Genomic DNA, 27100 nt, shown 5'->3' with positions numbered 1-27100 from the left:
TGGGATGCCGGCTCAGCATGGCCTGATGAGCGGTGCCATGTCCGCGCCCAGGATTCAAACTGGCGAAACCCTGGGCCACCGAAGCAGAGTGTGCGAACTTAACCTCTCGGCCATGGGGCCGGCCCCATTCCTTTTGTAACTTAATAAGAATGTTTGCTTCCTTTATGTATTCAACTACATAAGTCTAACATTTTTTTACCAAATGATTAAGCAATTATCTGCAAATTATTCTCCCCACAAACGTGAAATGCCACTTTTATCCGATTCTAAACTTCCGTATCATTATCTTTGATCTAATTCTAGACTCTCCAGTCTGTTCCATTGATCTGTGTATTCCTATGTCACCGGTTTGCTGTTGTATAATACATAGCAGTATCTATTCAAAGCTCCTTCCCCCTCATTTTCCCCTCAAAATTCTCCTCTCTGTTTCTGGCATAACATTCGCACAGATGACAATGAAGAACTTGTCATCAAGGTCCAGAAAGTCCTATTGGGATTAAGATTGGAGAGGATGAAGACTTTCCATCCAGGATTTGGATATCTATTTTTTACTTATTCAAGTTTTTGCACACCTGTCAGGAAAATTTTATAACCTCATCTCATTAAAGAACAAAGAAAAACTATTCTTCTGAAGTTCAGGTCATTCAACTCTGACCGCCTATTCTTTGCATATCCCTTTCATCGGACGACATTCTAGACTTTGCCTGGTTATTTATTTAATTCTTGGCACACATTTCTCCTCTCCATCCCAGCCCCGTCGTCATCTGGGCTGGTTTCACGGGCTATGCCATGCATCTCAGGCCTGGGACTCCCTCACCTCCAGTAACCTGACCCTCCACTCCAGCTCAGCCATCCGCTGACCAGAGCAGCCTCCAGCTGGTCATCACGCTCACACTCTTCCACTCTAAGTTACTAATTCAAGCACACAAACCACCTAAGCTTCCAATTCACTGCCTCAAATATTTTTATTACTATGCTCTTTCACTTCTTAGGTACCACCAGTTCAGTGTTTCCTGGAGCCCTCAGGGCCCATTCAAGAGAATGAAATCACACAACTTATTTGAACAGAAACAATTTAATACTGAAAAGTGTTAACTGGTATTGAGAAAGGAACAGGCAAAATTCTAACCTTAAGGGAGGGAGCAACTGCAGGAAGCAGCTAGTACCACTAGAAAGGGGAAAACAAAGGGAAGAAGTTGGGCGTGTTGAATCATGGAAGCTTGGAGGAGGGCCCATGGGCCCAGGGCCCAGATCTCAGAGGAGGGGCACTGCTGGCTGCTGCAGCTGCCTTGGAGAGGGTGCCATGAAGCTGTTTCTGAGAGGTTGGAAGAGCTGCAAACTGGACTCAACTGCAGCTTCCAGAAGGAAGCGTCACTGACAACACGGTGAAGCATTGCAAGGGGGAGGGTCGCAGCAACAACGGGCACACGGGAATGAGCAAGTCCCTTCTCCCACCTTCAGCCTTGCAATCATCCTCTAGTGTTCTCTGTCTCTCTCTCTCCCTCTCTCTCTCTCTCTATTGGGACAGTCTAATAAGAAACCAGCTGGCCATGCAGAAATGTCATTTTCAGATTACCAGTCCCAGCTCCAGGTGAGTTTGAAGCTGGGACAAGAACTTAATAATGAACCAACTCTTTGACTTTCTTTCCATCCATCATCCTGGCCTGCCTTCACTTGCTTGTCTGTCCGGCCTGGATTAACCGTCCAGCACTTCAGTTTACTCTCTGGCTGGTATCATAAACTCATTAGCTTCCAGAGAGCAGATTGGTATCACCGATCACCAGCCCAACACTGCCCGACATCTTACCACATTTCTCCAGGCAGCTCGTTTCCCCACACTCTGCAGACTGCTTTAAATCTCCACTCTTCTCAAACTTCCACCTCCCCTTTTTTCTTTTGCTAGTTTCTGCCTCAAAGATAGAAACTTCTTCTCAACTTTCTGCTAACAAGCCAATAACTGCACCCACCCCCACCCATCCTGTTTCCTCTCTCAGAAAGGTGGTGTTCCTCTGTGTGAGGCCATCACCTGCTCCCCTTTACTGCATCCCATTTGCTTCTTTCTGGGAATTTGAAGATTCACCTTTCCCCACTCGATTCTGTATCTTTGCCCTCTCCCTGTTTACCAGGTCCTTGCCTTTGGGGTTTCATAAATTTTAACTTTAGTCACTAATTTTTGAACAAATTACACTCAGCAAAATGGCAAAGCCACTTTAGAAAATAACTCGGGAGTTGTAAAAATAAACATACAATTATCATATAATTCAGCAATCCCACTCCTGGGTCTTTACCCAAGACAAAGGGGAACACGCACACACAAAAATCTGCGTGTGAATGTTTATTGCAGCTCTCTCTTCACAATCATCAAAAACTGGAAATGATACAAATGCCCTTTGGTGAATGCATAAAGAAAGTGGTACGTCCATACAGGGGGGATACTGCTCAGCAATAAAAAGGAATGAATTGTTGAGACACACAACAATGTGGAGGAATCTGAAATGCATTTTGCCAAGGGAAAGAAGACAGACTCGGAAAGGGATTTACTGTATGATTCCATTTACATGACATTTTGGAAAAGGTGACATTATAAGGACAGAAAAAAGATCAGCAATTGCCATCAGGAATTCTTTTTAAATTAGGTAGATAAGCCTCTTCCACTAAAAAAAATGCTCACAAAAGGCTCTTTTGGATCTTACCCTCCCCTGCACGCTACTGCCACTGTGACTCTGACTTTCATAGCAAATTTTATCCAGTTTCTCTACACCCATCTTTTCCACTCCCCCTCTTTCCATTCACTCCTCAAGCAACCTCACTCTTACTCCAGCATTGTCAAACTCACTGAGCGTTTCTCTGTACTCATCTCTCTCATCCTTGCTCAGCAGCAGCCCCAAAACAGTTGAGCCTCCCCTCTTCACTCAGTTTAGGGAAGAGTCTTCCTGCCTAGACGGGGCAAAGGCAGACTCTACCCTTGAGTCGGCTCTGTCACTGCCCCAGCGTCTGCCACAGTTCATGCCACAGGCTAGGAATGAACCAGTGAACATTTCTGGAAAGGAGCTTTGGGACAAGTAGCTAGAAAAGGTGGCACTACCCCAAGTTTTCAGAAAAATTCTGTTATCTCCACTGCCGTGCACTTTATGTTTCCTTGTAAAGACCTTCCTACCGTGTATCCTCAACCGTGGAAGAACAAGACAAAAATGAATTGTAATTGCACAAAAACTCACAAGGGCCTCTTATATATTTATTTAAATTTTCCCCTCTAAATACATTTCCCAGAAGGATGGACTTCTTCTATTGAACCTTGAAGGAGACGCCTTTTCCTCCCTGGGATGGGTTCAGATTCTGGATTTGTTGCATCTTCTGTGTATCTTCTTTGAAACATTGGTGCTGAACCACCGAGCAGCAACATTACTCATTATCCTCAGGGTATAAAGCAGTCGAAGAGTCATTAAGGACTCTCCATTTGGAAAGCAGCCACTGCCCAACAAAGGGCCTCTTCTTGCCTCAGCCAGGAGGAGAGGCACAGTCAGGGCCCTGGGGCCCTCTCTGACTCGAACCCGAGCATCACTGATGTCCTGGAGACTCCACTAAAGCAGGCGTACCCCTAATCTCACCCAGTGACAAAGCTGAAGCAGAAGTCTGCTGAAGTGCCAACAGTTTATTTTTATCTTTTCTCTAATAAGAACTTGGTAGGCTTTTCTTTGTTCCAGGGCATGGGGCTGCTATAGGGCAAGAAGGTGGAATTGGCTTAACCATGCAGCAGAGCCAATGGGATTTAAGGGACCTAAATATCCCCCCCATCAGCCTATCTTCCACGCCTAAAATTCCACTGTGGAATATACATTAAGTACCTTATGACATTAAGGAGTTGTGACCTAAGAAAAACAATGAGAGGGAGGGAAAATTCATTGAACCTGATATACTAACTAGATCATACATGCAAAGTGCTCAGTACAGTGTCTGAAGGATAAAAAGGACTCATAAATAGTAGCTGTTATTTCTATTACTAATAACTGCTGGACCGTTCGCTAAGCCAATGTTTCTTGACCATCTACTTGGTGTTAGGATACCTTGCTAGATGTTGATAAATTGCCAGAATCTCTGTCTCAAAAGGCTCCTGTGATCAGGGCAAGAAACCCCTCAGATAAACAATTAGAATTCACCCTCATAAGTGCTCTCTCTACTAGGACACTGAGTACCAGGTGGGAGTGCAGGAGGAAGCAGCCTGAGGTGCTTGTGCAGATGGGACACTGTGCAAGAGAGACGGGTCAGGAGGAACATTTAGGGCGCTGCCAGGTGAGAATGAGGGGAAGGGTGTACTGGGCTAAGACTGCATGCAAAAGGCAAGATGACATGAAAAAAAGGAAGGCAGGAAAACAGAGGAACAATAATGAGTTCAATGTGTTCAGAGCACAGATTTCATCAAGGGCTAGAGAAGAAAATGGGATTGGAAAAATATCCTAAAGGAGGAAGTGCTATGCCTGGTGAATGGACTTAACCCAATAAGAAACATGGGTCCAAGTGCAGATTTTTAAGCAAGAACACAATAAAATCTACTGTCTGGAAAGACACATTCATTGATATCAAAGGACGGGGGTCAGCAAACTATGGCCTATGTGCCTAGTCCAGTCCTTTGTCATTTTATTTTCTGGCTCATGAGCTAAGGATGATTTTTGCATTTTCACACGGTTGAAAACCAATCAAAAGAATGTATTATGGCACAGGAAAATTAAATGCAATTTAAATTTCAGTGTCATCCATAAAGTTTTAGTGGAACACGGCCATGCTCATTTGTTTACACCTTGTCTATGGCCACTTTTGTGCTAAACAGCAGAGATCATTAAAAGTATTTACCATCTACCCTGCACAGAAGATGTCTGCCAGCCTCGGGTTAAAGGATATAGCTTAGAGCAGAGAGAGAAGAGAAGGCAGGGAAGCCAGCGTGAAGGGCAGAGGGAGAAGCTTCAGCCATGTTTCTCCAACCTGAGTCATGTACAAATCCCCCTCTGAAACTGCTCCAGGAGCTCTAGTGTCACTTGAATTACTTTTATTCAAACATAAATTAAATATTTACAAACAGACATCCTGGTAAAACTTCCTTATTCTTTTAGCTCTTACACAACTCTAAAACCAAAACAAACTTAAAAATCAAGTACAAACAAAACTACAAGACCAGTCAATTTCACGTTAACGTCCTTAATTTAAGGTGAGGGACGATGTCTTTTGGCTGCAACCAGATGTCTGCGTCGAGGTCCCAGGCCAGCCCCAGATTCATCTGAGTGCGAGTGCAGGTGTCTGCTACCATGTCTGGGTGATGACAACGATCTCACAACCTTCTCTGGGTGCAAGCACTCCACACACCTTCATTCACGTAGAATGGCATTGGCAACATTTCTGTAAAGGGTCAGATGATAAACATTTTAGGCTTTGCAGGCCCCTGCTACAACCACTCAATTCCGCCATCATAGCTCAAAAGCCCTCACAGACAGGCCATAAACGGGCGAGCGTGGGTGTGCTCCAGTCAAACTTTACTGACAGAACAAGCAGTGGCCAGAATTAGCTCAGAGGCTCTGGGTCAACCTTTGTTCCAGGGCAAAGTGGAAAACTGGTGGGATTTCTGTTCAGCTGTGGACACACCCTCGACAGGCCAGGAGACTGCTGTGGAAGGAGGAGTCACTGCCACAGCCGCCCATCGGATGTATTCACAACGACAGGCTACAGGCTCGACTGGGGCCACAAGCCTGGACAGCAGACAGTGTCACAGCACTATCACCTCTTCACTTCACATCTGTATTCAAACCAGCTCACAGCAAGAATGACTACCTTGCCACTTCCCTTGGCCCAGAATGAGGTTTCCACCCACCGGCCCTCAACCTCAGGAGGCTCAGAGATGCCTGCAGGTCCTCACCACTTGGTTCCTGCTGGGACATCCAGAAGGGCCAGGTAATTATGGACTTTGCACATTAGCCACCAGAGTCCAATGCATACTGACAGAGTCTGAGCGCCATGCCATTATAGTGCTGAAACTCAAAACGCAGTAAGAAAGGAAACTTGGCAACAGTCTTTTTAATTTGGTACCTTTTTACCCACACTGCGAGGCATTTGGGATCAGAGTTCTGATTCTCTTTATGAAGCTCTTCTATATACAGAATCACAGCCTACCTTTAACTTGGAGCCTGACACTCTAGAGAATTTTATTATTATTACGCTTTAATTTTAGACAAAAAACACATTTTGAAAGAAAAAAGTGCCAAGAAATACTATAACTTGGATAAGAAACAGTCTCATTTATTAGAGTCTTTCTTGTAGGGAAGAAACCTTCCCCACACACGTCCCCTTACCTGGCTACTCTTCTCTTCCCAAGACAGTCAATTCAGGGAAAAAAGAGGAATAAAATCTAACTCTGGGGGCCAGCCTAGTGGCATAGTGGTTAAGTTTGTGCACTCTCCTTCAGCAGCCTGGGGTTCACAGGTTCAGATCCCAGGAATGGACCTCCACATTGCTCACCAAGCCATACTGTGGCAGTGTCCCACATACAAAAAATGGAGGAAGACTGCCACAGATGTTAGCTCAGCGACAGTCTTCCTCAAGCAAAAAAGGGGAAGACTGGCAACAGATGTTAGCTCAGAGCTAGTCGTCCTCACAAAAAAAAAAAGAAAGAAAAGAAAAGGAAAAATCTGATTCTGGTGTGGGTGTATAAACTCGTCATCCTGGTGAATGGATGGATGGGTGGCTATTTACCAACCAGACGAGGAGGCTGAGTCCTCCAGTGAGGCTTCGGGTGTGTTCTCCTGGGTGTTCCTGGACAAACTGCACTCCATTGCTCACGACCATCCTTACACGGGCCAGGCTCTATGCCAGGCACTGGTCAACTAGAATGGAAGACAAGAGGGGCCCTGCCCTCAAGGAGATGGCACTGGAGTGGGCACCACCAGAGTCTTAGTTTTAGTTACATGCTTACTGTGTGCCAAGCACCATGCCAAGCGCTATACACACAATTTCTCTGGGAATACTAATGACACCCCCATTGAACAGACATGATCATCTTGTCTTTACAGATAAGGAAACTGAGACTCACAGAGATTAAGTGACCTGATGAAGGACAGACAGCCAGTCAGCGGCAGAAGCAGGTTTCGACCCTGTGTGGTCTAATCTCGGAGCTTCTGTACTTCCTCCTGCAGAAGCTGGACACCTAAACAGACAATTCCATGACATCCATTATCCTACAACAGGGAGAGCCGACGCAGGGGCTCTGGGAGCAGGGGACTTGTGAGGGTGGTGGGCTATTTAGAGTACTCTAGAACAAACTGATTAGGACACACGACTCATGGTTGGGACCTGAGCAAAACCCAGCTTCTGAACCCAGTGGAGCACTTTGCTAAACATCCCACTTTAGAGCACTCGGGACTGTCTTGGAGGGAAATAAAACCACCAACCAGGCTTTCCTCCCAGAGATCCCAGTGGCTAACTGCCTCACCTCTTTCAAATCTGCTTTCAAACATCATCTTCACAAGGAGCTACTCAACCACCTTATTTAGGCTGCACCCTGCCCCCTCACCATCGCTCGGATCTCTTTCCCTGCCCTCCTATTTCTTTGTTGCACTGTTTTCACCTTCCAACCTATGGTACTATGTAACTCACTTATTCACTATGTTTACTGCTTATTCTTATTGTTTACTACTCGAATCCTTTCTTTAGAACATAACGTCAACGACAGGAGGAACTGGTGTCTGTTTTGTTCACCACCAGATCCCAAGTCCCTAGAAGAGTGCCGTGTATACAGCAGGTGCCAATAATATTTGTTAAATTAATAAACGAGTGAAGGAGTGTTGAAAAACAGACTGCGGATGTAAGACTGGGCTGAATGATTTTGGCAGCCCTTCCCAGCCCTGGCGTTTGGCTCCCACATACAGGAAAAGCATCCTTCCATTTGGGATTCAGGGACACTGGAAGCAAGTTCTCACCCGTCTAGATACATGACTGAGGTCTCACCGGGATTGTGCTTTCGAATGCGGATGAGACCTTCATGTTCAATAAACTCTCATCCTTGGTCTCCCGTGCTTGTCTTCATTCTAGTCTTGTGCTCTTGTAACATGGGCAGTTAAAGAAGAGAATTTAGGGGTTGCCCTGTGGCCGAGTGGTTAAGTTCATGTGCTCTGCTCTGGCAGCCCAGGGCTTCACCGGTTCAGATCCTGGGTGCGAACATAGCCCTGCTCATCAAGCCATGCTGAGGTGGCGTCCCACATGCCACAACAAGGACTCACAACTAAAACATACAATTACGTACTAGGGGGCTTTGGGGAGAAGAAGGAAATAAATAAGTAAATAAATAAAAGAAGAAGAAGAGAATTTAGTGCACACAGCAAAATCCCCCACATCTCAATGGCAGGCAGAACAAACTCTGTGATTTGAGTATTTTTGTGAAAATTCATAGGAGTGTCTTTCTGTCTGAATTAATATAATCTTAAAATTTACAAGAATCCAGTTTCCTTTTTATAAAGTTTCTATAACACATGTGTTAAGTGTCTAGTTTTGAAAGGACTGCATAATTATTTCACTTACAACTTCCTCTGGGTTAATTATGGGAGTCTAAGAGTTGGACGAGGGGACAAGAGTAATACAGTTCTTGACATGCCATCTGAATGCAGGCTGAATGCGGTCTGTAACAAAGCCTTCCGGTTTTCCTTTTACTTATTATGTTGTCTTGTCCCCTTATCAGGGTGAGGAACACTCCACTTCTTTACAGGTTCAAACTGAATTCCAAATTCTGTCTGGAGCACATTTGGGTTTCTACCAGGCCCACTTTCTATTTCAATCCGAGGGGTGGGAGAGATGGAGGGTACCAAAATTTATTCCTGTGTGCTCAAATGTGATCAAACCTCGAGCTCTCACTTGACAGTTAATGTCAAAGAACAACTTTAGCGTCGTCTCTTTCTGGATTCATTCCTTTTTAATGCACATCCCTCTGGTTTCCAAAGCCAGAAAAATCTGCGGTTCATTCTAGATTATTCCCCCTGCCCTAACCCCTTCCCTGGCTATCATTTTGTCCTCAAGTTCTGCCAGTTTACATCTAAATATTTCTTGAATCCGTCCATTTCTCTCCATCCTCACTATGGCTGCCTCGATTATGGCTGCCACACTGTTCTGCTGCTAAGGTCTAAAATCTTGAATGAGGCCTGTAAATAGGGCGACCAATTCATCCAGGTTTGCCTGGGACTGTCCCAGTGTTAAATCTGAAAGTCTTACACGCCAGGACCCTCCCCCTGGTCCTGGCCAAACTGACACTGTTGGCACCCTCCCTGTAAGTCTTGGAAACTCTCTGCTTCCTCTGTTCACTGCAGCCCCACTCACCTTCTTCCAGTGACTTGGACTTTCTTACCTCAAGACCTTCACACGGGCTGGATTGCTTCTGCAGTCACTCTTTGTCTGGTTAACTCATCCTCCTCTCCCAGATGCTGGCTGAAACGGCACATCTTCAGATAGCCTTTCACGATCCAGCACCCAGCCCCAAGTTAATTTCTGACCTTGCTCCAGCCTCTCGCTGTATTCTTTACTTTGCCTTCACATCTCTCAATTAGTGGGTTATATTTTGTCTGTGTAGTTACGTGTTTAAAGAAGCACTTTCTTCATTAAAATTCAGCTCCTCAAAGGCAGACAACGTGTCTGTCTATACAGCTGTTTGTCCCCAACACCTTGCCCAGGACCTGGGAAGTATCGAGCCCTCTATAAATACACTTTCAATACATTTACTTTGTACGTGTTTTCCTTTTCCCCTGATTAAACTTACAAGACCTCTTTCTATCCTCCCTCCATCCCTTCTTCTTGCCTTTCTGGTCTCTTGCTGTCTCTCCTTTCTTGCTCTTTCTTTCTTTTCAAGAAACAACTCTTGGAATTAAGTGTTAATGCTACTGTTTTTATGATTTCTTGAACCAATATTTTCTGCTTTTATCAGTATTATTTCCTTCATCTAATTTTCTTAGGTATAGTCTTTATTTTAGTTTTTGAGTTCTCAGGCCCATTTGCCAGCTCTCTCTTCCTCCCACCTGCTTTAGCTAGACTGAGCCTGCACTTTTCCTCAAGAGACAGAGCTGTGTCACTTGGTCACTCTTTTGGCACCCGTTGTTTTCTCTGTGGGATATGCCCTTCGTTTACTAATCTAACAAATATTTAATGGCTACCTCCCCACCTTGTCTACTGAACTAATAATTCTTTAAGATCCAGCTCAGCTGTTCCTTGACTGTAACGCTTTCCTGCCTCCACCCCCACTGAGTTCATCCACTGCTCTGTGCCACACCCGTACCTGGAGTGGACATCCATTATAGTACTTACGTTGCGTTGTAACACTTTATTCATACTCCATCTTCCCCACTGAGCTCTGAGCTCCAGGATGACAGTGTCCAACCTCTGTGTCTATTTTGGAGGAGGCTGAGATTCTGGAGGAAAGGGACACACATAATTAGCATGGCTCTCTCTACAGCTTCATCCTCCTAAGAACTAAACAGACCTTCTAAAAAAAATACATAGAATAAGTCAACAGGAAAATAAGCAAGGAGATGAAGAGACAGAAAAAAATACTGAGTCAGGGACCATGTACATTTTCAACTTGATTAGATAATACCAAGGGAAATTTCTTTATTGGAGGAAAGAAGAAAAACAAGAGAGGGGCAAATACAAAAATGAATTTGATGTAGATAAGAGAGATTTTGAGAAAACTCACACTGATGGACTTGGTCCCCACAAAACATGATTTTGCCGAGTTTGGCAGTAGGGATGGAATATGGACCTTGATCAGAGTGGAACAGGTTTGGAGTACTTTAAGAATATGCTGTGGTCAACTAGTGAAGGATTGAGGACGTTAGAACCATCAAAGGGCCAACTAGATAAAGAGCAAATAACTCTTGTGATTTTATTTGGTGCGGCCTGACATTCTAGATATTGAAGGGGGTCATGAGTGGCATGGCTGAGGATGGGAAGGCAGGGGTCATGGAAGTTCACAGAGGCAAGGGCATCAGGGATGCTCACGAGAACCAGCAAAGTGGCTAACCTTGGGCTGAAACAAGCAAGGCCAGAGAGGTGTGAGCACGGAGATCCTGAGCTAGACAGACAACAGGTTCCAGGGGAAAACAGAGCTGAAGACGTGGGAGGAGAAGTCACTGTGATCAGTCGTGAGGATTTCAGAATTCACACTAGGTTTAGGGTAGGTCCACATCAGGGTTTCATCCTCTCGCTGGCCAATAACATGCTTTCATGCCACTTGATGGAAATGAAATACAAACTATGAGATAGTAAAAGAAGAAAACTGGCTAAAGAGTTTTTCAGTCCCTGCAGTGTCTATCAAATCCAATGCCAAGTACTATTCAGGTCTTATAACCTCCCTTGTTCCTGTGTTCTGGCTCCAGTCAGGACACCCCTGGGCCCAGAGCTCCTGAGGTTCATCTGGTGATGGGGCAGGTGTCAGAGTGACTGTCCTAGCTTTCACGGGAGCCTTTGTTCAGGGGCAGCAGGGAGAGAGGGGCCCCTCCTCTTTAATGGTGCTATCAGAACATAGGCTTCTTTGATCTTGTCTGGAATACTGATGGATAAAACTCTCTATGCATTTTATAGGAATATAAAAGACAAACAAGAATGATTTTTAAACACACGAAGCTTTAAGCTACAGATTTGCAGACACATTTTCCCCTTCCTTATTGCCTATCTCTAGCCTTTCTGGGAGGAAACACACATCTTGGTGTTGCTTTCTTTAAAACAAGAGAAAGGAGTCAAAACAGTTAATCTCACACGCTTCCCGTGATAGGGAAAAGGCAGCACACGCTGCTGTAGGAGGAGACCTTGGGAGCAGAGCCAAAGTAGAGGATTTTCCCAATGGGTCCTCATAATGATGCTCTTGGAGGAGGAGAGACTCAGAATCACCCAAAGGTCCAAGGCGAGGCCAGGCCCATGAAGGATTCAAGTGGATGGAAGTGATGGTCACATCCCGTGAGGAGCCCAAGGAATCATAGCCAGAAGATAAGGGGTGGAGGTGGCCCTGAGGTTAATGACAGGAGAAGACACAAGAAGGACAAACGTACAGGGGCCTACGGTCAAGGTTGGAAACTTCAGCAACTAAGATGGTGGTGTCATAAACAGAAAAGAAAGATGCAGAGAGAAAAGCAAACCTGCACTGGGAATAAGGAATCGGTGGAACTAGTCTGCCTGAAACTATCAGGACACGGCTTCTTCAATTGCGGGTGCGAGAAGCTGGGAAAATCAGAGAGGGGATCACAACCCTGATCACCTTCAAATTCCAATTTAACAGACACCCAAGCTCCATCTTCTTCCTAAGACAGCACATCAGTGCCTCTGTATCCTTAATTGTGCATCTGGAAAATCAGATTCTAAAGCAGCCATTGTGGTGGCTGACATGGAGGGCCTACAGTAATCACGCGACAGCTGTGAGAGCTTTGGTCTTGCAGACCCTCAAACACCTGCCATTTCTTTCCCCCACCTCTGCCCTTCTGTTAGCAACATTCACAGTTGGAAAGATTTAAATCCCTTCATGTGAGTTACTGCACACATGCCAAGTAGATGCTCAGTGGTCACCTCGTTCACTCACCATCTGCCAACTTTGTAGGATGTGTGAGTTGAGTTCATGCCTCAAGAAAATGTCACAATTGTTAAATCTCAAGAGTCACCTCCAGATAATCTAAATTTTAAGTATTGAATGTGTAAGTGACACAGGACTGGTGTTTAAAAACATTTGCATAGGAACTCAATTCGAAACCATCCTGTGGGGCTCAGGCCATTGAGTCAATGTCTCCAGAGGCTCTGGCTCTTCAAACATGAATTCCTCCTGTTTCATTAGTTTGTGCTATTGCTGTGGCTCCCAAGGGGTTACCCTTGGGGCAAGAGACTTAACCATGGCATTGAGCTTTCAACTGTGTAGGAAATAAACTCAGAAACACCCATCCTTAACCAAATTTGTTTCACTTCAGGGAAAGAACAGATATGGGGTTCTTAAAAATTAACGAGCGGCATTGATATTGAATTTTAGATTAAATGATTTTACTAAAGCCTCTAAAAAGTACCCCTTTTTAGCAGGTCAAAGAGCTCTGCTTCAGAAATGACAGCACAGCCTCCCGGTGAACTGCTTGTGTGCAGTGTCTCTTTTTCTTCTTCCCCTTCCACCTCCTAGAGAAGCTCTTCAGGAGCCTCAGGCGGGGAGCTGCTGTGTGGCCAGTTCCAGGGGGACTATTCACATCCGAGTCCATTCATGTGACTCTCCATTACTGTTAGAGGCACAGGGGTCAGAGAGAAAACTTGTCCTCGCTGTGTAAATACACAGACAAACCTCTTAAAGAAAGCTTTCTCAGTGTCTTAGGTCAGGCTTCCCAGAAGCAGGGCCTGAGACAGTGATTCTGGTGAAAAGGATTTATTGGAGAAGGGCTCTCTGGAGGGGGTGCAGTGTGAGGGAAGCAGCAGACAGGAGAAGAAAACTAAGCAAAGGGGCTGTCTCAGCTGGAGACTAACTTCTCCCTCGTATCCCAGAAGGCTCTGGTCCACCTTGAGGCCAGGCTTCTGGCTTTTTGTGCCCCAGTCAATCATTGGTCACTGACTGTCCCCTGTGGCCAGGAGTAACCTCCCAGGCAAGGCAGCTCCATTTGAGCAATGAATACTCACAGCAACTGAGGAAAGAGTGTGCCACCAGTGAAGGGGACCCGGGCAGGGCACCAGCAGCATCCACTACACTTGGGGAAGGAAGGGAAGATCAGAAAAGCAGAGACGGCCTCTCCGAGCAAGCAGCATATAAGCTGAGTCCAGAAGGATAAGTAAGAGCCAGGATAAGTAAGAGACTTGGAGGAAAAGCACGGAGAATGGTGAAGGGAACAGCACTCGCAATGGCCCTGGGGTAGAAAAGAGAATATGGACCTCCTTTCCTCTTCATTCAAGGTGCTCTGGCCTCTGATTCTGGGTTGGAGGGAAGTGTGTAGTGGTATTCCTGTAAGGCAAATGCAGGGCAGGCAAAGAGTTTTGTACTTTGGGCTTCTGCAAAGGACCCAACAGATTTGTGGAAGAAAACATCATCAGTAAGCTCTGGGCCCTGAAGATTGCTAGTCTCACCTTTCACGTGCTCTCATCTCTGTACAAAAGTATGTTTATCTGTTTTAGGGAGATAAGTGAAGATTCCTTGCCTGGAAACTTTACAAACGTCCAGGAAGGCCAAGCTCTTGGTCTGCAAGGGTGTAGCGTCTCCTGTTCTCAAAAGGGTAACATGGACCATCCCTCCCAGGTATGACATCCTATGTGCCATCTAATGATTTGTGGCACCCAAAACTCAATGAAGATAGAACATAGACAGACAGATAGATGGAAGACCAGGGTGTTCAAATGCAGTTTTCTGGCATATGAATTCTGAGACATCAAAACCTCCCTAGGAAATGAAACACCTGAAGTGTCTAGTGAAGTGTAAGGCACTGGGAAGAACTGACCCTGTGTCCCCTCAGTGTCCCAGCAGGGGGTGTTTGGATGAGCGTATTCAACTCAGCAGGAACCAAGCAAGGCAAGTGGCTGCAAAGGGGCAACTGGTAGGTGAGAAGGGCCTCCATTTTGTTTGCAGATAAAAGCTTCTCAGGACATATTTCTTGGATAGTGAATAAAGAGCCCATTGAGGGCTGGCCTCTCAGCAGCCACTGTAAAGACAAGCTGAAAAGAGAAGAAACAGAGAAAAAGATAGGATAACAAAGGGGGATAGGAGATTTATGGGCTTAGAGCTCCAAATTTAAACATGAGATATGAGAATTTCAACTAAAGATGGTGATTTGGGAACTCATATATACGAAGGTCCTTAAAAATGCCCCCAAAAACCATCTTGTATTTTAAAAAGAATGAATCCGTGGTAATGCTAGTAAACTAGAATGGCAGTCAGCTGGAGGACATCTTGAAGAAATCCGAGAAGACAGAAAGCGGATAGATCTGACTGATGAAAACAGATCACAGAAAGATGTAGACCAAAATGCTGGAGAAAAGAGGGACCCTTCCCACAGGGGTCCTTTGAGAGCTCCAAGCTCCTAGTCCACAAACATCAAGGACAGAGATGAGACAGGGTACAAGCATGAAGGTAACTGGCAAATTAATCACAGGCCAAGTCCTCCCCCAAGGTCTGTTTCCTGACTTTACATCTTTCCCCTCTGTCTCTCCTTTGCTCACCAACTCCAGCTTCATTGACCTTCTTTATGTCCTTTTAACACGTGAAGTATCTCCCCAGCTCACTGCCTGTGCACTTGCTGTTTCCTGTCTGGAACAATCTACCTCCAGACTTTCACATGGTTGGCTCTTCCTTGTCATTCAGGTCTTGGCTCAAACTTTAGCTGCTCAAAGCATTCTTCTCTGATCACAGTATCTAAATGAGATCCCAACCCCAGCCAGTCACATCACCTTGCTTGCTTTCCTTCAGAGCATGTGTGAATCTCTGAAGTTGTCTGACTCATTTATTTCTTTGTTTCTCGTCACCTGTAGACAGAGGCCTTATCTAATTTGTTTATCAGAGTATCTACAGTAGCTGGAACATCAATACAATGTGGTGTTTGTATCAGTTAGCTCTTGCTGGGTGATAAACTACCCCAAAACTTAGGGGTCTCAAACAACATCTGCTTATTTAGTTCATGATTTGGATCAGCTAGGCAGTTCTTCTTATCTGCGTGAACTCAGCACATCTCTCCCAGGCTCTGTATCCCAGGCATCCATGCTCAGCTGTAGATTGGCTGCTGGTTGGATAATCTAGGGAAGTCTTTGTCACATGCTATGTGTCTGGCAGGCTGTTGGTCAGAGCAACAGAAGCAAATGGGCCACATGCCTCTTGTCATCCTCTTGGGCTTCTTCACAGGAGTGTTACTTTTTTTTTTTTGAGGAAGATTAGCCCTAACTGCTGCCAATCCTCCTCTTTTTGCTGAGGAAGACTGGCCCTGAGCTAACATCCGTGCCCAGCTTCCTCTACTTTATATGTGGGACGACTACCACAGCATGGCTTGCCAAGCAGTGCCATGTCCGCACCCGGGATCTGAATCGGCGAACCCTGGGCCACCAAAGCGGAACGTACACTCTTAACTGCTGAGCCACCGGGCTAGTCCCCAGGACTGTTACTTCTGATAGATCAAAATTCATATGGAAAAAAATGTATTTTTAACTTTCCTGTCTTTTACTTATTTTGGGTTTCTTTTGAGCAAGATTAGCCCTATGCTAACATCAGCCACCAATCCTTTTTTTGCTGAGGAAGACTGGCCCTGAGCTAACATACATGCCCATCTTTCTCTACTTTATATATGGGATGCCTGCCATAGCATGGCTTGATAAGCAGTGCGTAGGTCCACCCCCAGGATCCAAACTGGCAAACCCAGGCCACTGATGTGGAGTGCACGAACTTCACAGCTATGCCGCCAAGCTGGCCCCTTACCTATCTTCTTTATAAGGGCAGCAAGAGACAGCAAGTCTAGTGTGCAAGCGGTTTTCAAGTCTCTCCTTCAGGTCACTGTTCTAGAATCCCAATGAACAAACTAAGCCACAGGGCCAAGCCAGATTCAAGGAGATGGACAAACAAATGCCACCTCTTGCTAGGAGGGGCTCCAAAGTCACATTGCAGAGGGGCATGGACACAGGATAGACAGAATTTTCAGCCATTTTGGCACTCTTATCATACTGCTCAATATATGTGTGTATATATATATGTGTGTGTGTGTGTGTATATATCTATATCTATAGAGATAGATATAGATATAGATATATATACATATGATGAATATTTTTGATTTAAAAGACTGCATCTGGGAAGGCTGGGCTAGTTGGACCACATCTCTCTTCCCTGCCCTCCTCCCAAATATATACAGCAGACAGCAGAGGCTTTTGGCCCCCACATAAAAATCCAAGCTGTGCAGGCTAAAGAAAGTGACCTGCTTACATGCAGATGCCTCCTCATTTGAGTGTAGGACCATGAATGGGAAGCAAAGCAGAGTTTGAGGAAACTCTGGAACATCCAGCAGGCACCTTAATGAAAAAGGAGAGGCAACACAGCTTTTCTCAAGAAGGAACACATCAAGATAATTCACTGCTCAAGTCAAGTCCTCCCTTTTTTGACTTGCTCTCCATAGCCGGCTGACCCCCACAACTCTGAACTGTCATTTTCCAGTTATGGCACCAGACCCACCAGTACAGGCTCATCCAGGGAGCAGTTTCTTGGCAGAGAGATCTACACAAATCCAAATGGAACTCCCACCGCTTAACAGCCTAGATCTTTATTCACAAACAAGAACTAACAGCGAAGGGTCAACAAATGTGAAGAGAAAAAATCACATACGTGACTCACATTAAGATTAACAAGCAAAATAATTGTGTTTTTAGGAAATAAAGATCATTCAGGAAACAAAACAATGTTAAAAGGTAAGAAATGACTCTAGTGAGATAGGAAAGATGGCACATACAAAAGTAAGAACAGACTGCTGCTGCAAAAAAGGAGTAATCAGAGGACGAAAATGAGTGCCTTGGAATTAAAAATATGTTTGACACTAAAACAATTCAGTGGACAGACTGACTAAGAGAATGGGGATGGTCAACAACATGTCAGTGATCTGGTGATAAAGTCAGTGGAATCTTGCAGACCAGAGCCAAAGGCAGAATGATGGCACGTAGGAGAGAAATGTGAAGCAGCATACATGTCTGCCCTTTCTTTTATCGGGGTTCTGGAGGCAGAGAACAGAGGTAATAAAAGGGAGGAAAAATTCAGTAGAAGATAATTTCCGTGAGACAAAGGCTACAGGGGTTTCTGAAGGGCCCCTCCTTTTTTTTAAGGAAGATTAGCCCTGAGCTAACATCTGCTGCCAATCCTCCTCTTTTTGCTGAGGAAGGCTGGCCTTCAGCTAACATCCATGCCCATCTTCCTCTACTTTATATGTGTGACGCCTACCACAGCATGGCTTGCCATCGGTGCCATGTCCGCACGCAGGATCCAAACGGGTGCACCCCAGGCCACCGAAGTGGAACATGTGCCCTTAACCACTGTGCCACCAGGTCGGCCCAGAAGCCCCTTTTATACGGGCACTAATCCCATTCCTCAGGGCTCTGCCCTCATGACCTAATCACCTCCCAAAGGCCCCACCTCCTAATACCATCCCATTGGGCCTTAGGATTTAACAAAGGAATTTTGGGGAGACACAACATTTAGGCCACAGCAACAGGGCCAAAGAAAATGCTGTCATGAATTTTGCTTTGGGCATCGGAAATACTAGTAAAAGGAGGTGCTATTTCTGTTCCACTGTGAAGGTCAAATATCAATTCCCACTGAGAGGCAAGGCATTACAGGCAGAAGGAAGAGTATATGAGCAGAAGTAGAAAGGTCTGAAATTTCCTGACAGGTTTGGAGAAAGAGATCAATAGTTTAGTGTGGCGAGAGTCTGAGATCTATGGCAGGAAGTGAATACACATGAATCTGAAATGATAGGATTGTGCCAGATTGTAAAGAGCTCACATGCTATTCTGAGAGGCTTTTCTACCTGACACTATACATAGTTGGGAACCCTTGGAGAATTTTATGCAGCAGAGCGACATATTCACAATCTACTTAGCTCAGAATCATGAATAGCAAGTGGGTACTTTCTGATCAGCCATTCCCCAGACTCACCTAGATGTAAAAACTCAAGAGTAGACAGAGAATTTCAATAGCACTAGGAACCAGAAATATTTCACCATTACCTGCTAGAAAACCGGAAGAACTTCCATGAGTTAAACCTTTAAAGCTTACAGGTAGACTGGTGGAACCATTCATAGTAAAATATTTCAAGAAATCTCACAAGCATAGACTTTCTTTCATCAGAGCAAAGGAATTCAAATCTCCCTCAGTATGGAAACTATTTAGTAGAGGATTCAGAGTCTTTAACACTCTCATCCAGCATCAGTCGTGAGCTGAAACATGCATGTGGAAGGAAAGGAGCTGTGGGGCGGCCATAGTGAAGTTGTAGCTTTTAGCCACGAATGAAGAAACAACCCATCCAGGAATGAGTTTTAAATACTGTACAAAGACAATAAGGTAGTGGTGGTATCTCAATACCTCTTCTTAGACATCAGGTTATTATTTTAAAGAATAAGTGACTTTTTAAACTAGAAAGTTTCATGACACTTGGCTATTTTAAACTAGATATCTGGCGGCCAGCCCCAGTGGCCTAGTGCTTAAAGTTTGGCACACTTTGCTTCGGTGGCCCAGGTTCGGTTCCCAGGTACGGACCTACACCACCCATCTGCCATGCTAATGGCGGCTCACATACACACCCACAAAAAACCAGTGACATCCGCCATCATGGTGGAGTGAGCTCTTCCCTTAGACTCTCTCCCCAAGACACAATGCAAAGGACATTCATAAACCAACAGAGAACATTCACACAACACAACAGACGTCTGAGAGACCCAGGCAGCCATACATTTGAAGGTGGAGGTGCTGTACCCCCAGGAGGAAGTGGAAGGAGGTAAGGGGATCTCCTCTTCCTCCTTGACGGTGATCTAGGGCACAGGACTGCGTGTGGCTCTGTGAGGAGAGCGGGGAGGGGCAGCTCTCCGCAGGAACGCCTTTACTCTTGGAGCTGCCTACAGCTGTGGGAAAGCCCCACACAGAGGAGGCCAAGGAATTGCAGGGGCATCTTTATCAAGCAAGCACCCCAGGGGGGGAGACAGCAAGTGCAGAGCAGAATGCCCCCAGGATTCTGCATGCAAAACAAAGCGCCTCTCCCTCCACCTGACACACCAGCTCAGCCAGAGGAAGGGACTCCTACCAGAGCACATGCACACACATTTCTAAAGCAGCAGCGGTGAGTGGGCAATGGCAGACGTGCCCAGTCAGCACAGATTCCAAAGGACAGGCACAGATGCCAGGGATCGCGGTGGGCTCAGAATACACAGCTCCTGCCCCTCCCACTGGTAGCAGGTACAATCTGCGATCAGATACTTCCACTAAGGGGAAACACAAATCCACCCCCTGAAATAGTACAAAAAGACACTTTAATACTCCAGACCAGAAGGAAAATGACAAGCACCCAGAAATCAATCTTGTCCTGAAGGCACAAAAATTTACAATCTAAATGAAAGACAATTCAAAATAGCTATCATTAAAAAACTCAATGAGTTACAAGAAAACTTGGGAAAGCAGTTCAATGAAATCAGGAACAAAATTTAATGAACAGACAGAATTCTTCACAAAAGAGACTGAAACTATAAATAAAAACCCATCAGAAATGTTGGAGATGAAAGACACAATGAATGAGATAAAGAAAAATCTGGAGTCCTTGAATAACAGGGCTGATTTATGGAACACAGAAGCAGCAGCTTGGAGGGCAGAAATATAGAAATGCTTCAGAAGAAGGAGGCAGAACTATGATAAAAAAGAAATGAAAAAATTCTCCCAGAATCATCCAACTCAATTAGGAAATGCAACAGAAGGATTATAGATATGCCAGAGGAAGAAGGGAGAGAAAGGAACAGAAAGCTTGTTCAAAGAAATAATAGCTGAGAACTTCTCAAACCTGGGGAAGAAACTGGATTTACAAGTAAAAGAAGCTAACCGAGGGGCTGGCCCCATGGCCGAGTGGTTAATTTCGCGCGCTTCGCTGCAAGCAGCCCAGTGTTTTGTTGGTTCGAATCCTGGGCGTGGACACGGCACTGCTCCACTGCTCATCAAAACCACGATGAGGTGGCGTCCCACATGCCACAAGTAGAAGGACCCACAACTAAGAATATACAACTATGTACCAGGGGGCTGTGGGGAGAAAAAGGAAAAAAATAAAATCTTTAAAAAACAAAAGCAGCTAACCGAACTCCTAATTGTATCAATGTAAAAACACCTTCTCTAAGGCATATGTTAGTGAAACTGGCAAAAGTAAATGACAAAGAAAAAATATTAAGGGTAGCAAGGCAGGAGAAAATAACCTACAAAGGAACCCCTAGCAGGCTTTCACCGAATTTCCCAGCAGAAACCTTACAGGCTAGGAGAGAACAGAACAATATCCTCAAAATTCTGAAAAACAGAAACTTTCAGCCAAGAAGACTCTATCCATCGAAATTATCCTTCAGATATGATGGAGAAATAAAAACTTTCCCAGATAAACAAAAGCGGAGGGAGTTCATTGCCACAAGACTCCCTCATACAAGAAATGATCAAGGCAGCCCTCATATCAGAAAGAAAAAGAAAGGGTTTAAAAAGCCTTGAGCAAAGAGATAAATAGGCAGACAAAATCAGAAAACTACAGTTCTCTATCAGGACAGGATAGCAACCAATTATAATATTGAAGATAAAGGAAAGGAACACATCAAAAATAACCGTAATCTCATCATTTTAACCACAAACTCACATCAGAAAACGGAAGTTACAACAAAATTAACTTAGAAGGGGATGAAGAAAGGAATGGAACCTGCTTTAGACTAAGGAAAGAAGAGGCCATTAGGAAATGGACTATCTCATCTATGAGATTTTTTAGATAAACCTCATGGTGACCACTAAACAAACAATCAGAACAGAGACACAAAGGATACATACGGAGAAAATCATTATAGAGAACTACCAAACTAAACTGGCAGTCCGATATACAAAGGACAAGAAACAAGGGAAATACAGAACGACCAGAAAACAAGTGATAAAATAGCAGCAGTAAGCCCTCATAGATCAATCATCACTCTAAATGTAAATGGATTGAATTCTCCCATCAAAAAAGAGAGAGTGTAGACCCGGGCCAGTGACTCAGCAGTTAAGTGCACATGTTCTGCTTTGGCGGTCCGGGGTGCGCCAGTTAGGATCCCAGGTGTGGACATGGCACAGCTTGGCAAGCCATGCTGTGGTAGGTGTCCCACATATAAAGTAGAGGAAGATGGGCATGGATGTTGGCTCAGGGCCAGTCTTCCTCAGCAAAAAGAGGAGGATTGGCAGCAGATGTCAGCTCAGGGCTAATCTTCCTCAAAAAAAAAAAAAAAGAGAAAGAGAGAGAGAGAGAGTGGTGGGATGGATTAAAAAATAAGACCCAACATTATGCTGCCTCCAGGAAACAGATCTCAGCTCTAAAGACAAACAAAGGCTCAGAGTGAACTGATGGAAGATGAGACTCCAAGCTAATGGCAAACAAAAGAAGCAGGTGTTGCCGTCCTTAGACAAAACTGACTTCAAGATTAAACAAGCAATGGAGTGACATCAGCATCATGGTGGAGTGAGCTTGCCCGGGACTCTCTCCCCTCCAAGACACAACAAAAAGGAGCAACCCTATTCCAAAAGAAAATACCCTAAAAGCACAAAAATCCTCGGAGAGTCACGGCAGCCACACGACAGAGGGTGGAGAGGCTGGAGCCCTGCCTCAGAGGAGCTGGCACAGGGTAAGAGATAACTCTGCTCCCTCCCCTAAAGACTGTGGTCACTGCCAGGGAGGCTCTGTGACAGAAGGAGTGGGGGAGGGGTTGCGCATCTGTGGAATCACCCAGGACTCCCTAGGGCCCTTGCGGCCTAAAGGGAAGCCCTTTAACAGGGCAAAAGCTTTCACTCAGGGGTGACCTGATCAAGCCAAGACCACAGGAGACCAGACAGCGAGAGCTGATCGGGAAACCCGGGACTGCATGCAGGAGAAAGTGCCCCTCCCCTGACCCGCACTGCGCTGGGCCGTCTCCGCTGAAGGTGGAGGGCTCAGAACACACGGCTCTCGACCCCCATCCATTGGCAACAGGCTGTAACTGCAACAGAATACTATCACAATGGGAAAAAGACTCATCCTTCCAGCATCAGGCAATTCATCAAATCTCCAGACCAGAGAGAAAATAAGCACCCAGAATTCAGTCCTGAGGATGCAGAAATAAGTAAACTAAGCAACAATGAATTCAAAAGAGCTATTGTCAAAAAACTCAATGAGGTAAAAGAGAATATAGAGAAACAATTCAACGAGTTCAGGAGCTAGTCCACAAAACAGATTGAAACTATAAAGAAGAATCAATCAGAAATATTAGAGATGAAAGACACAATGGAAGCTATAAAACAAAATACAGATTCCCTGAATGCTCGTGTGGACACCACAGAGGAGCGACATGTTGAAATGCTCCAGACAGAGGAGGAGAGAGAACTGAGACTAAAAAGAAATGAAGAAAGTCTCCGAGAAATATCCAACTCAATGAGAAAATACAACATAAGAATTATAGGTATTGAAGAAGGTGAAGATGAGGAGAATAGAGCAGAAAGCGTGCTCACAGAAATAACAGCAGACAACTTCCCAAATCTAGACAATGAGAGGGAAACGTGTCTGGAGGAAGCCTTCAGATCTCCTAGATGTGTCCAAGTAAAAAGACCTACTGCAAGGCATATAGTAGTAAAACTGGCAAAAATGAATGACAAAGAAAGAATACTCAGGGCAGCAAGGCAGAAGAAAATACCCTACAAAGGAACCCCTATCAGATAAGCAGACTTCTCTGCAGAAACCTCACAAGCTAGAAGAGAATGGAATGACATATCCAAAATTTTAAAAGATAAAAATCTTCAGTCAAGTATACTCTACCCAGCAAAAACATCCTTCAGATATGAGGGAGAAATTAAAACTTTCCCAGACAATGCTAAGGGACTTCATAGCCATGAGACCCATCCTCCCACACCAAGAAATCCTCAAGAAGGCCCTCATACCTGAAAAAATGACAAAGGGGAGAGAGGGGTCACAAAACACAGAGTAAGGAGACCAACAGATAGACAGGATCAGAACAGGATAGCAAATATTCAACTACAGCATTAGGCTAAAGGGAAGGAATACACCAAAAACAAAGACAATCTTGTCACTTTAACCACAAACTCATGACACAAGTTGGAATAAGATATGAGAATAATAACTTAGGAGGCGAGGTGGAAAGGGACTGAATCAGTTTAGACCAAGGAAGTAAGAGGTCATCTGAAAAGGGACTATGTTATGCACGAGATTCTGAATACAAACTTCAGGGCAGCCACTAAACTAAAAAGCAGAACAGAGACACAAAAAAGAAATAAGGAAAAAACAAAGACACACAGCATAAAAAACGGCATAATTCAATGGGTAGACCAAAACACACAGGACGAGAAACAAAGGAAATGCAGGAAAACTGGAAAATGAGGGATATAATGACACCATTAAGCCGTCATACATCAATAATCACCTTCAATGGAAATGGACTGAACTCTCCAATAAAAAGACACAGAGTGGCAAGATGGATTAAAGAACAAGATCCAATAATTTGTCGCCTCCACGAAACTCATCTCAGCTCCAATGACAAGTACAGGCTCAGAGTGAAGGGGTGGAAGACGAGACTCCAAGCTAACAGCAAACAAAAGAAAGCAGATGTCGCAATACTTACATCAGACAAAGTAGACTTCAAGACAAGGCAGGTAAAGAAATACAAAGAGGGGCAGTATACAATGATCAAAGGGACACTCCATCAAGAAGAATAATAACACTTATAAATATCTATGCACCCAACACAGGAGCAGCAAAGTTCATAAAGCAACTGTTAACAAACCTAAAAGAAGATATTAAAAATAACACAAGGGAGGATGGAACACTTCCTAACACATTCTACGAGGCCAGCATCACTGATACCAAAGCCTGAGAGGGACAGCACAAAAAAGGAGAACTACAGGCTAATATCGCTGATGAACATAGATGCAAAAATTCTCAACAAAATTTTGGCAACCTGAATTCAGCAATATGTCAAAAGGATCATACATCATGATCAAGTGGGATTCATACCAGGGACACAGGGATGGTTCAACATCCACAAATCAATCAATGTGATACACCACATCAACAAATTGAAGAATAAAAATCACATGATCATCTCAATAGATGCAGAGAAAGCACTTGACAAGATCCAACAGCCATTTATGATAAAAACTATGAAAAATAATAGGGATACAAGGAAATTACCTCAACATAATAAAGGCCATATATGACAAATCCACAGCCAATATCATACTCAATGGGCAAAAACTGAGCGCCATCCCCCTGAGAACAGGAACGAGACAAGGATGCCCACTATCATCACTCTTATTCAACATAGTACCGGAGGTTTTGGCCAGAGCAATTAGGCAAGAGAAAAGAATAAATGGAATCCAAATAGGGAGTGAAGAAGTGAAACTTTCGCTGTTTGCACACGACATGAGCTTGTATATAGAAAACCCCCAAAAATCCACTGGAAAACTAATACAAATAATTAACAACTACAGTAAATTTGCAGGGTACAGAGTCAACTTACAAAATTCAGTTGCTTTTCTATACTCCAACAACAAACTTACAGAAAGGGAACTCAAAAATATAATTCCATTTGCCAGCGTACCTAAAAAAATTAAGTACCTAGGAATAAATTTAACCAAGGAAGTGAAGGACTTATACAAGGAAAACTATAAGACATGAGTGAGAGAAATTGATAGTGACTTAAAGAGATGTTAAGAGACTCCTTGCTCATGGATTGGAAGAATAAACATAGGTAAAACGTCCATACTACACAAAGCAATCTACAGATTCAATGCAATCCCTATCAGCATCCCACTGACATTCTTGATGGAAACAGAGAAAGGAATACTAAAATTCATATGGGGCAAAGATCTCGAATTGCTAAGGCAATCCTGAGAAAAAAGAAAGTTGGAGGTATCACAATCCCTGACTTCAAAATGTACTAGAAAGCCATAGTGACCAAAATGGCATGGTACTGGTACAAAAACTGGCACACAGATCAACGGAACAGAACTGAAAGCCCAGAAATAAAACCACACATCTATGGTCAGCTAATCTTTGACAAAGGTGCCAAGAACATACAATGGAGAAAAGACAGTCTCTTCACTACTATCTCATGACTAGGTACTTAAGCAAAGAACTGGAAATCAATGATTCAGAGAGACGTATGTACCCCTATGTTCCTTGCAGCATTATTCACAATAGCCAAGACACGGAAGCAAACCAAGTGCCCATCAACTGACAACTGGATGAAGATGTCATATACGTACATACACACACACACACACACACAATGCAATACTACTCAGCCATAAAAAAAGACAAACTTGTCCCATTCACAACAACGTGGATGGAACTTGAGGGTGTTATGTTAAGTGAAATAAGCCAGACAGAGAAAGGCAAACACCATGTGATTTCACTCATACGTGGAAGGTAAACACAGGAACAAAGAGAACGGTTTACTGGTTACCAGAGGGGAAGAGGGGAGGGAGCTGGGCATAGGGGTAAAGGGGCACATTGATATGGTGACGAACAAATTATAATGGACCACTGACATTTCACAATGTTATAAACTCTTTTGACCTCAATTAGAAAAAAAGAGGAAGATTGGCGGCAGATGTTAGCTCTGGACGAATCTTCATCAGCAGAAAGAAATAAAAATAAAAAAAATAAACTAGAAATGTGGCTCAAGGCTGTGCACATCACCGAGTTCTCCAACTTCAGAGCAGGAACAAGGAAAAGATCACATAGCAACCTGATAGGAACTAAGTAGAAATTACGTCTAACTAATAGGAAAAGGCTGTCCATTTCTCGCTCCTTCATGAATACGCCGACGTGGAAATCAGAACATATATCTCAGCCATATGTCTTTGTCTTATTTTTCTTCAAGACTGTACAGCATGAACATAGAAACGTTCAGCTGAAAAGTCAGGAGAAGAGTCCTTGAAAGACTTCTATTTGAGGAAACAGAACTATATTTTAGAAAGCTTCTGCTGTGTTTGTGTTCTCAGGAAAATTCAGGAAACTGTTTGCTCTATGAAGCAAGAAATAAAAACTTGTATAAGTTGAGGGACTGAGCTGTAAAGGGAGAGGGTGGCAAGGGAGAAATAGACAAAAAGATAAAGAGAAAGTATTTAGGAAAGAATAAAATTTCCCTTGAGATTACATGCAGCTTAGAAACAATCAAGATCAGTTTTTACATCACTGGGAATTGAATCAATGATGTTGAAGCCATTCTTGAGAAACTCACTCAGAAAGAAGGAGATAAAGGAAAAGAGAGAAAATAAGAAGATTCCAGAGATGGAAAAAGATTTTCAATAGAAGAATGATTGGCATGTCTGAGGGAGAGAGCAGAGCAGATGAGAAAAATAATCTTTAAACAC

At 44.1% G+C, this 27100-nt stretch overlaps 1 protein-coding gene across 11 annotated transcripts in view; it reads right to left on the bottom strand.

Moving 5' to 3' along the window:
* Nucleotides 1-5024: 5024 nt before the first annotated feature.
* LOC123276069 (ATP-binding cassette sub-family D member 2-like) overlaps nt 5025-27100 on the bottom strand; it is a 53529-nt gene continuing 31453 nt past the window's right edge. For 2 of the 11 annotated variants that reach the window (XM_070495426.1, XM_070495435.1), the window contains exons 6-8: nt 10324-10427; nt 7073-9453; nt 5025-5388 (exon numbers count right to left, since the gene is read on the bottom strand). In XM_070495426.1, coding sequence (XP_070351527.1) covers nt 10344-10427 — 84 coding nt within the window. In that variant the 3' untranslated portion in view covers nt 5025-5388; nt 7073-9453; nt 10324-10343. Of the gene's footprint in view, nt 5389-6735; nt 6867-7072; nt 9454-10323; nt 10428-27100 lie in introns of all 11 variants that reach the window. The other 9 variants (XM_070495433.1, XM_070495434.1, XM_070495429.1 and 6 more) reach the window with 9 other exon arrangements.

This window comes from Equus asinus, chromosome 23, assembly GCF_041296235.1.
Source record: "Equus asinus isolate D_3611 breed Donkey chromosome 23, EquAss-T2T_v2, whole genome shotgun sequence".
NCBI lineage: Eukaryota > Metazoa > Chordata > Mammalia > Perissodactyla > Equidae > Equus > Equus asinus.
This window is presented reverse-complemented; position numbering and strand designations above follow the sequence as displayed.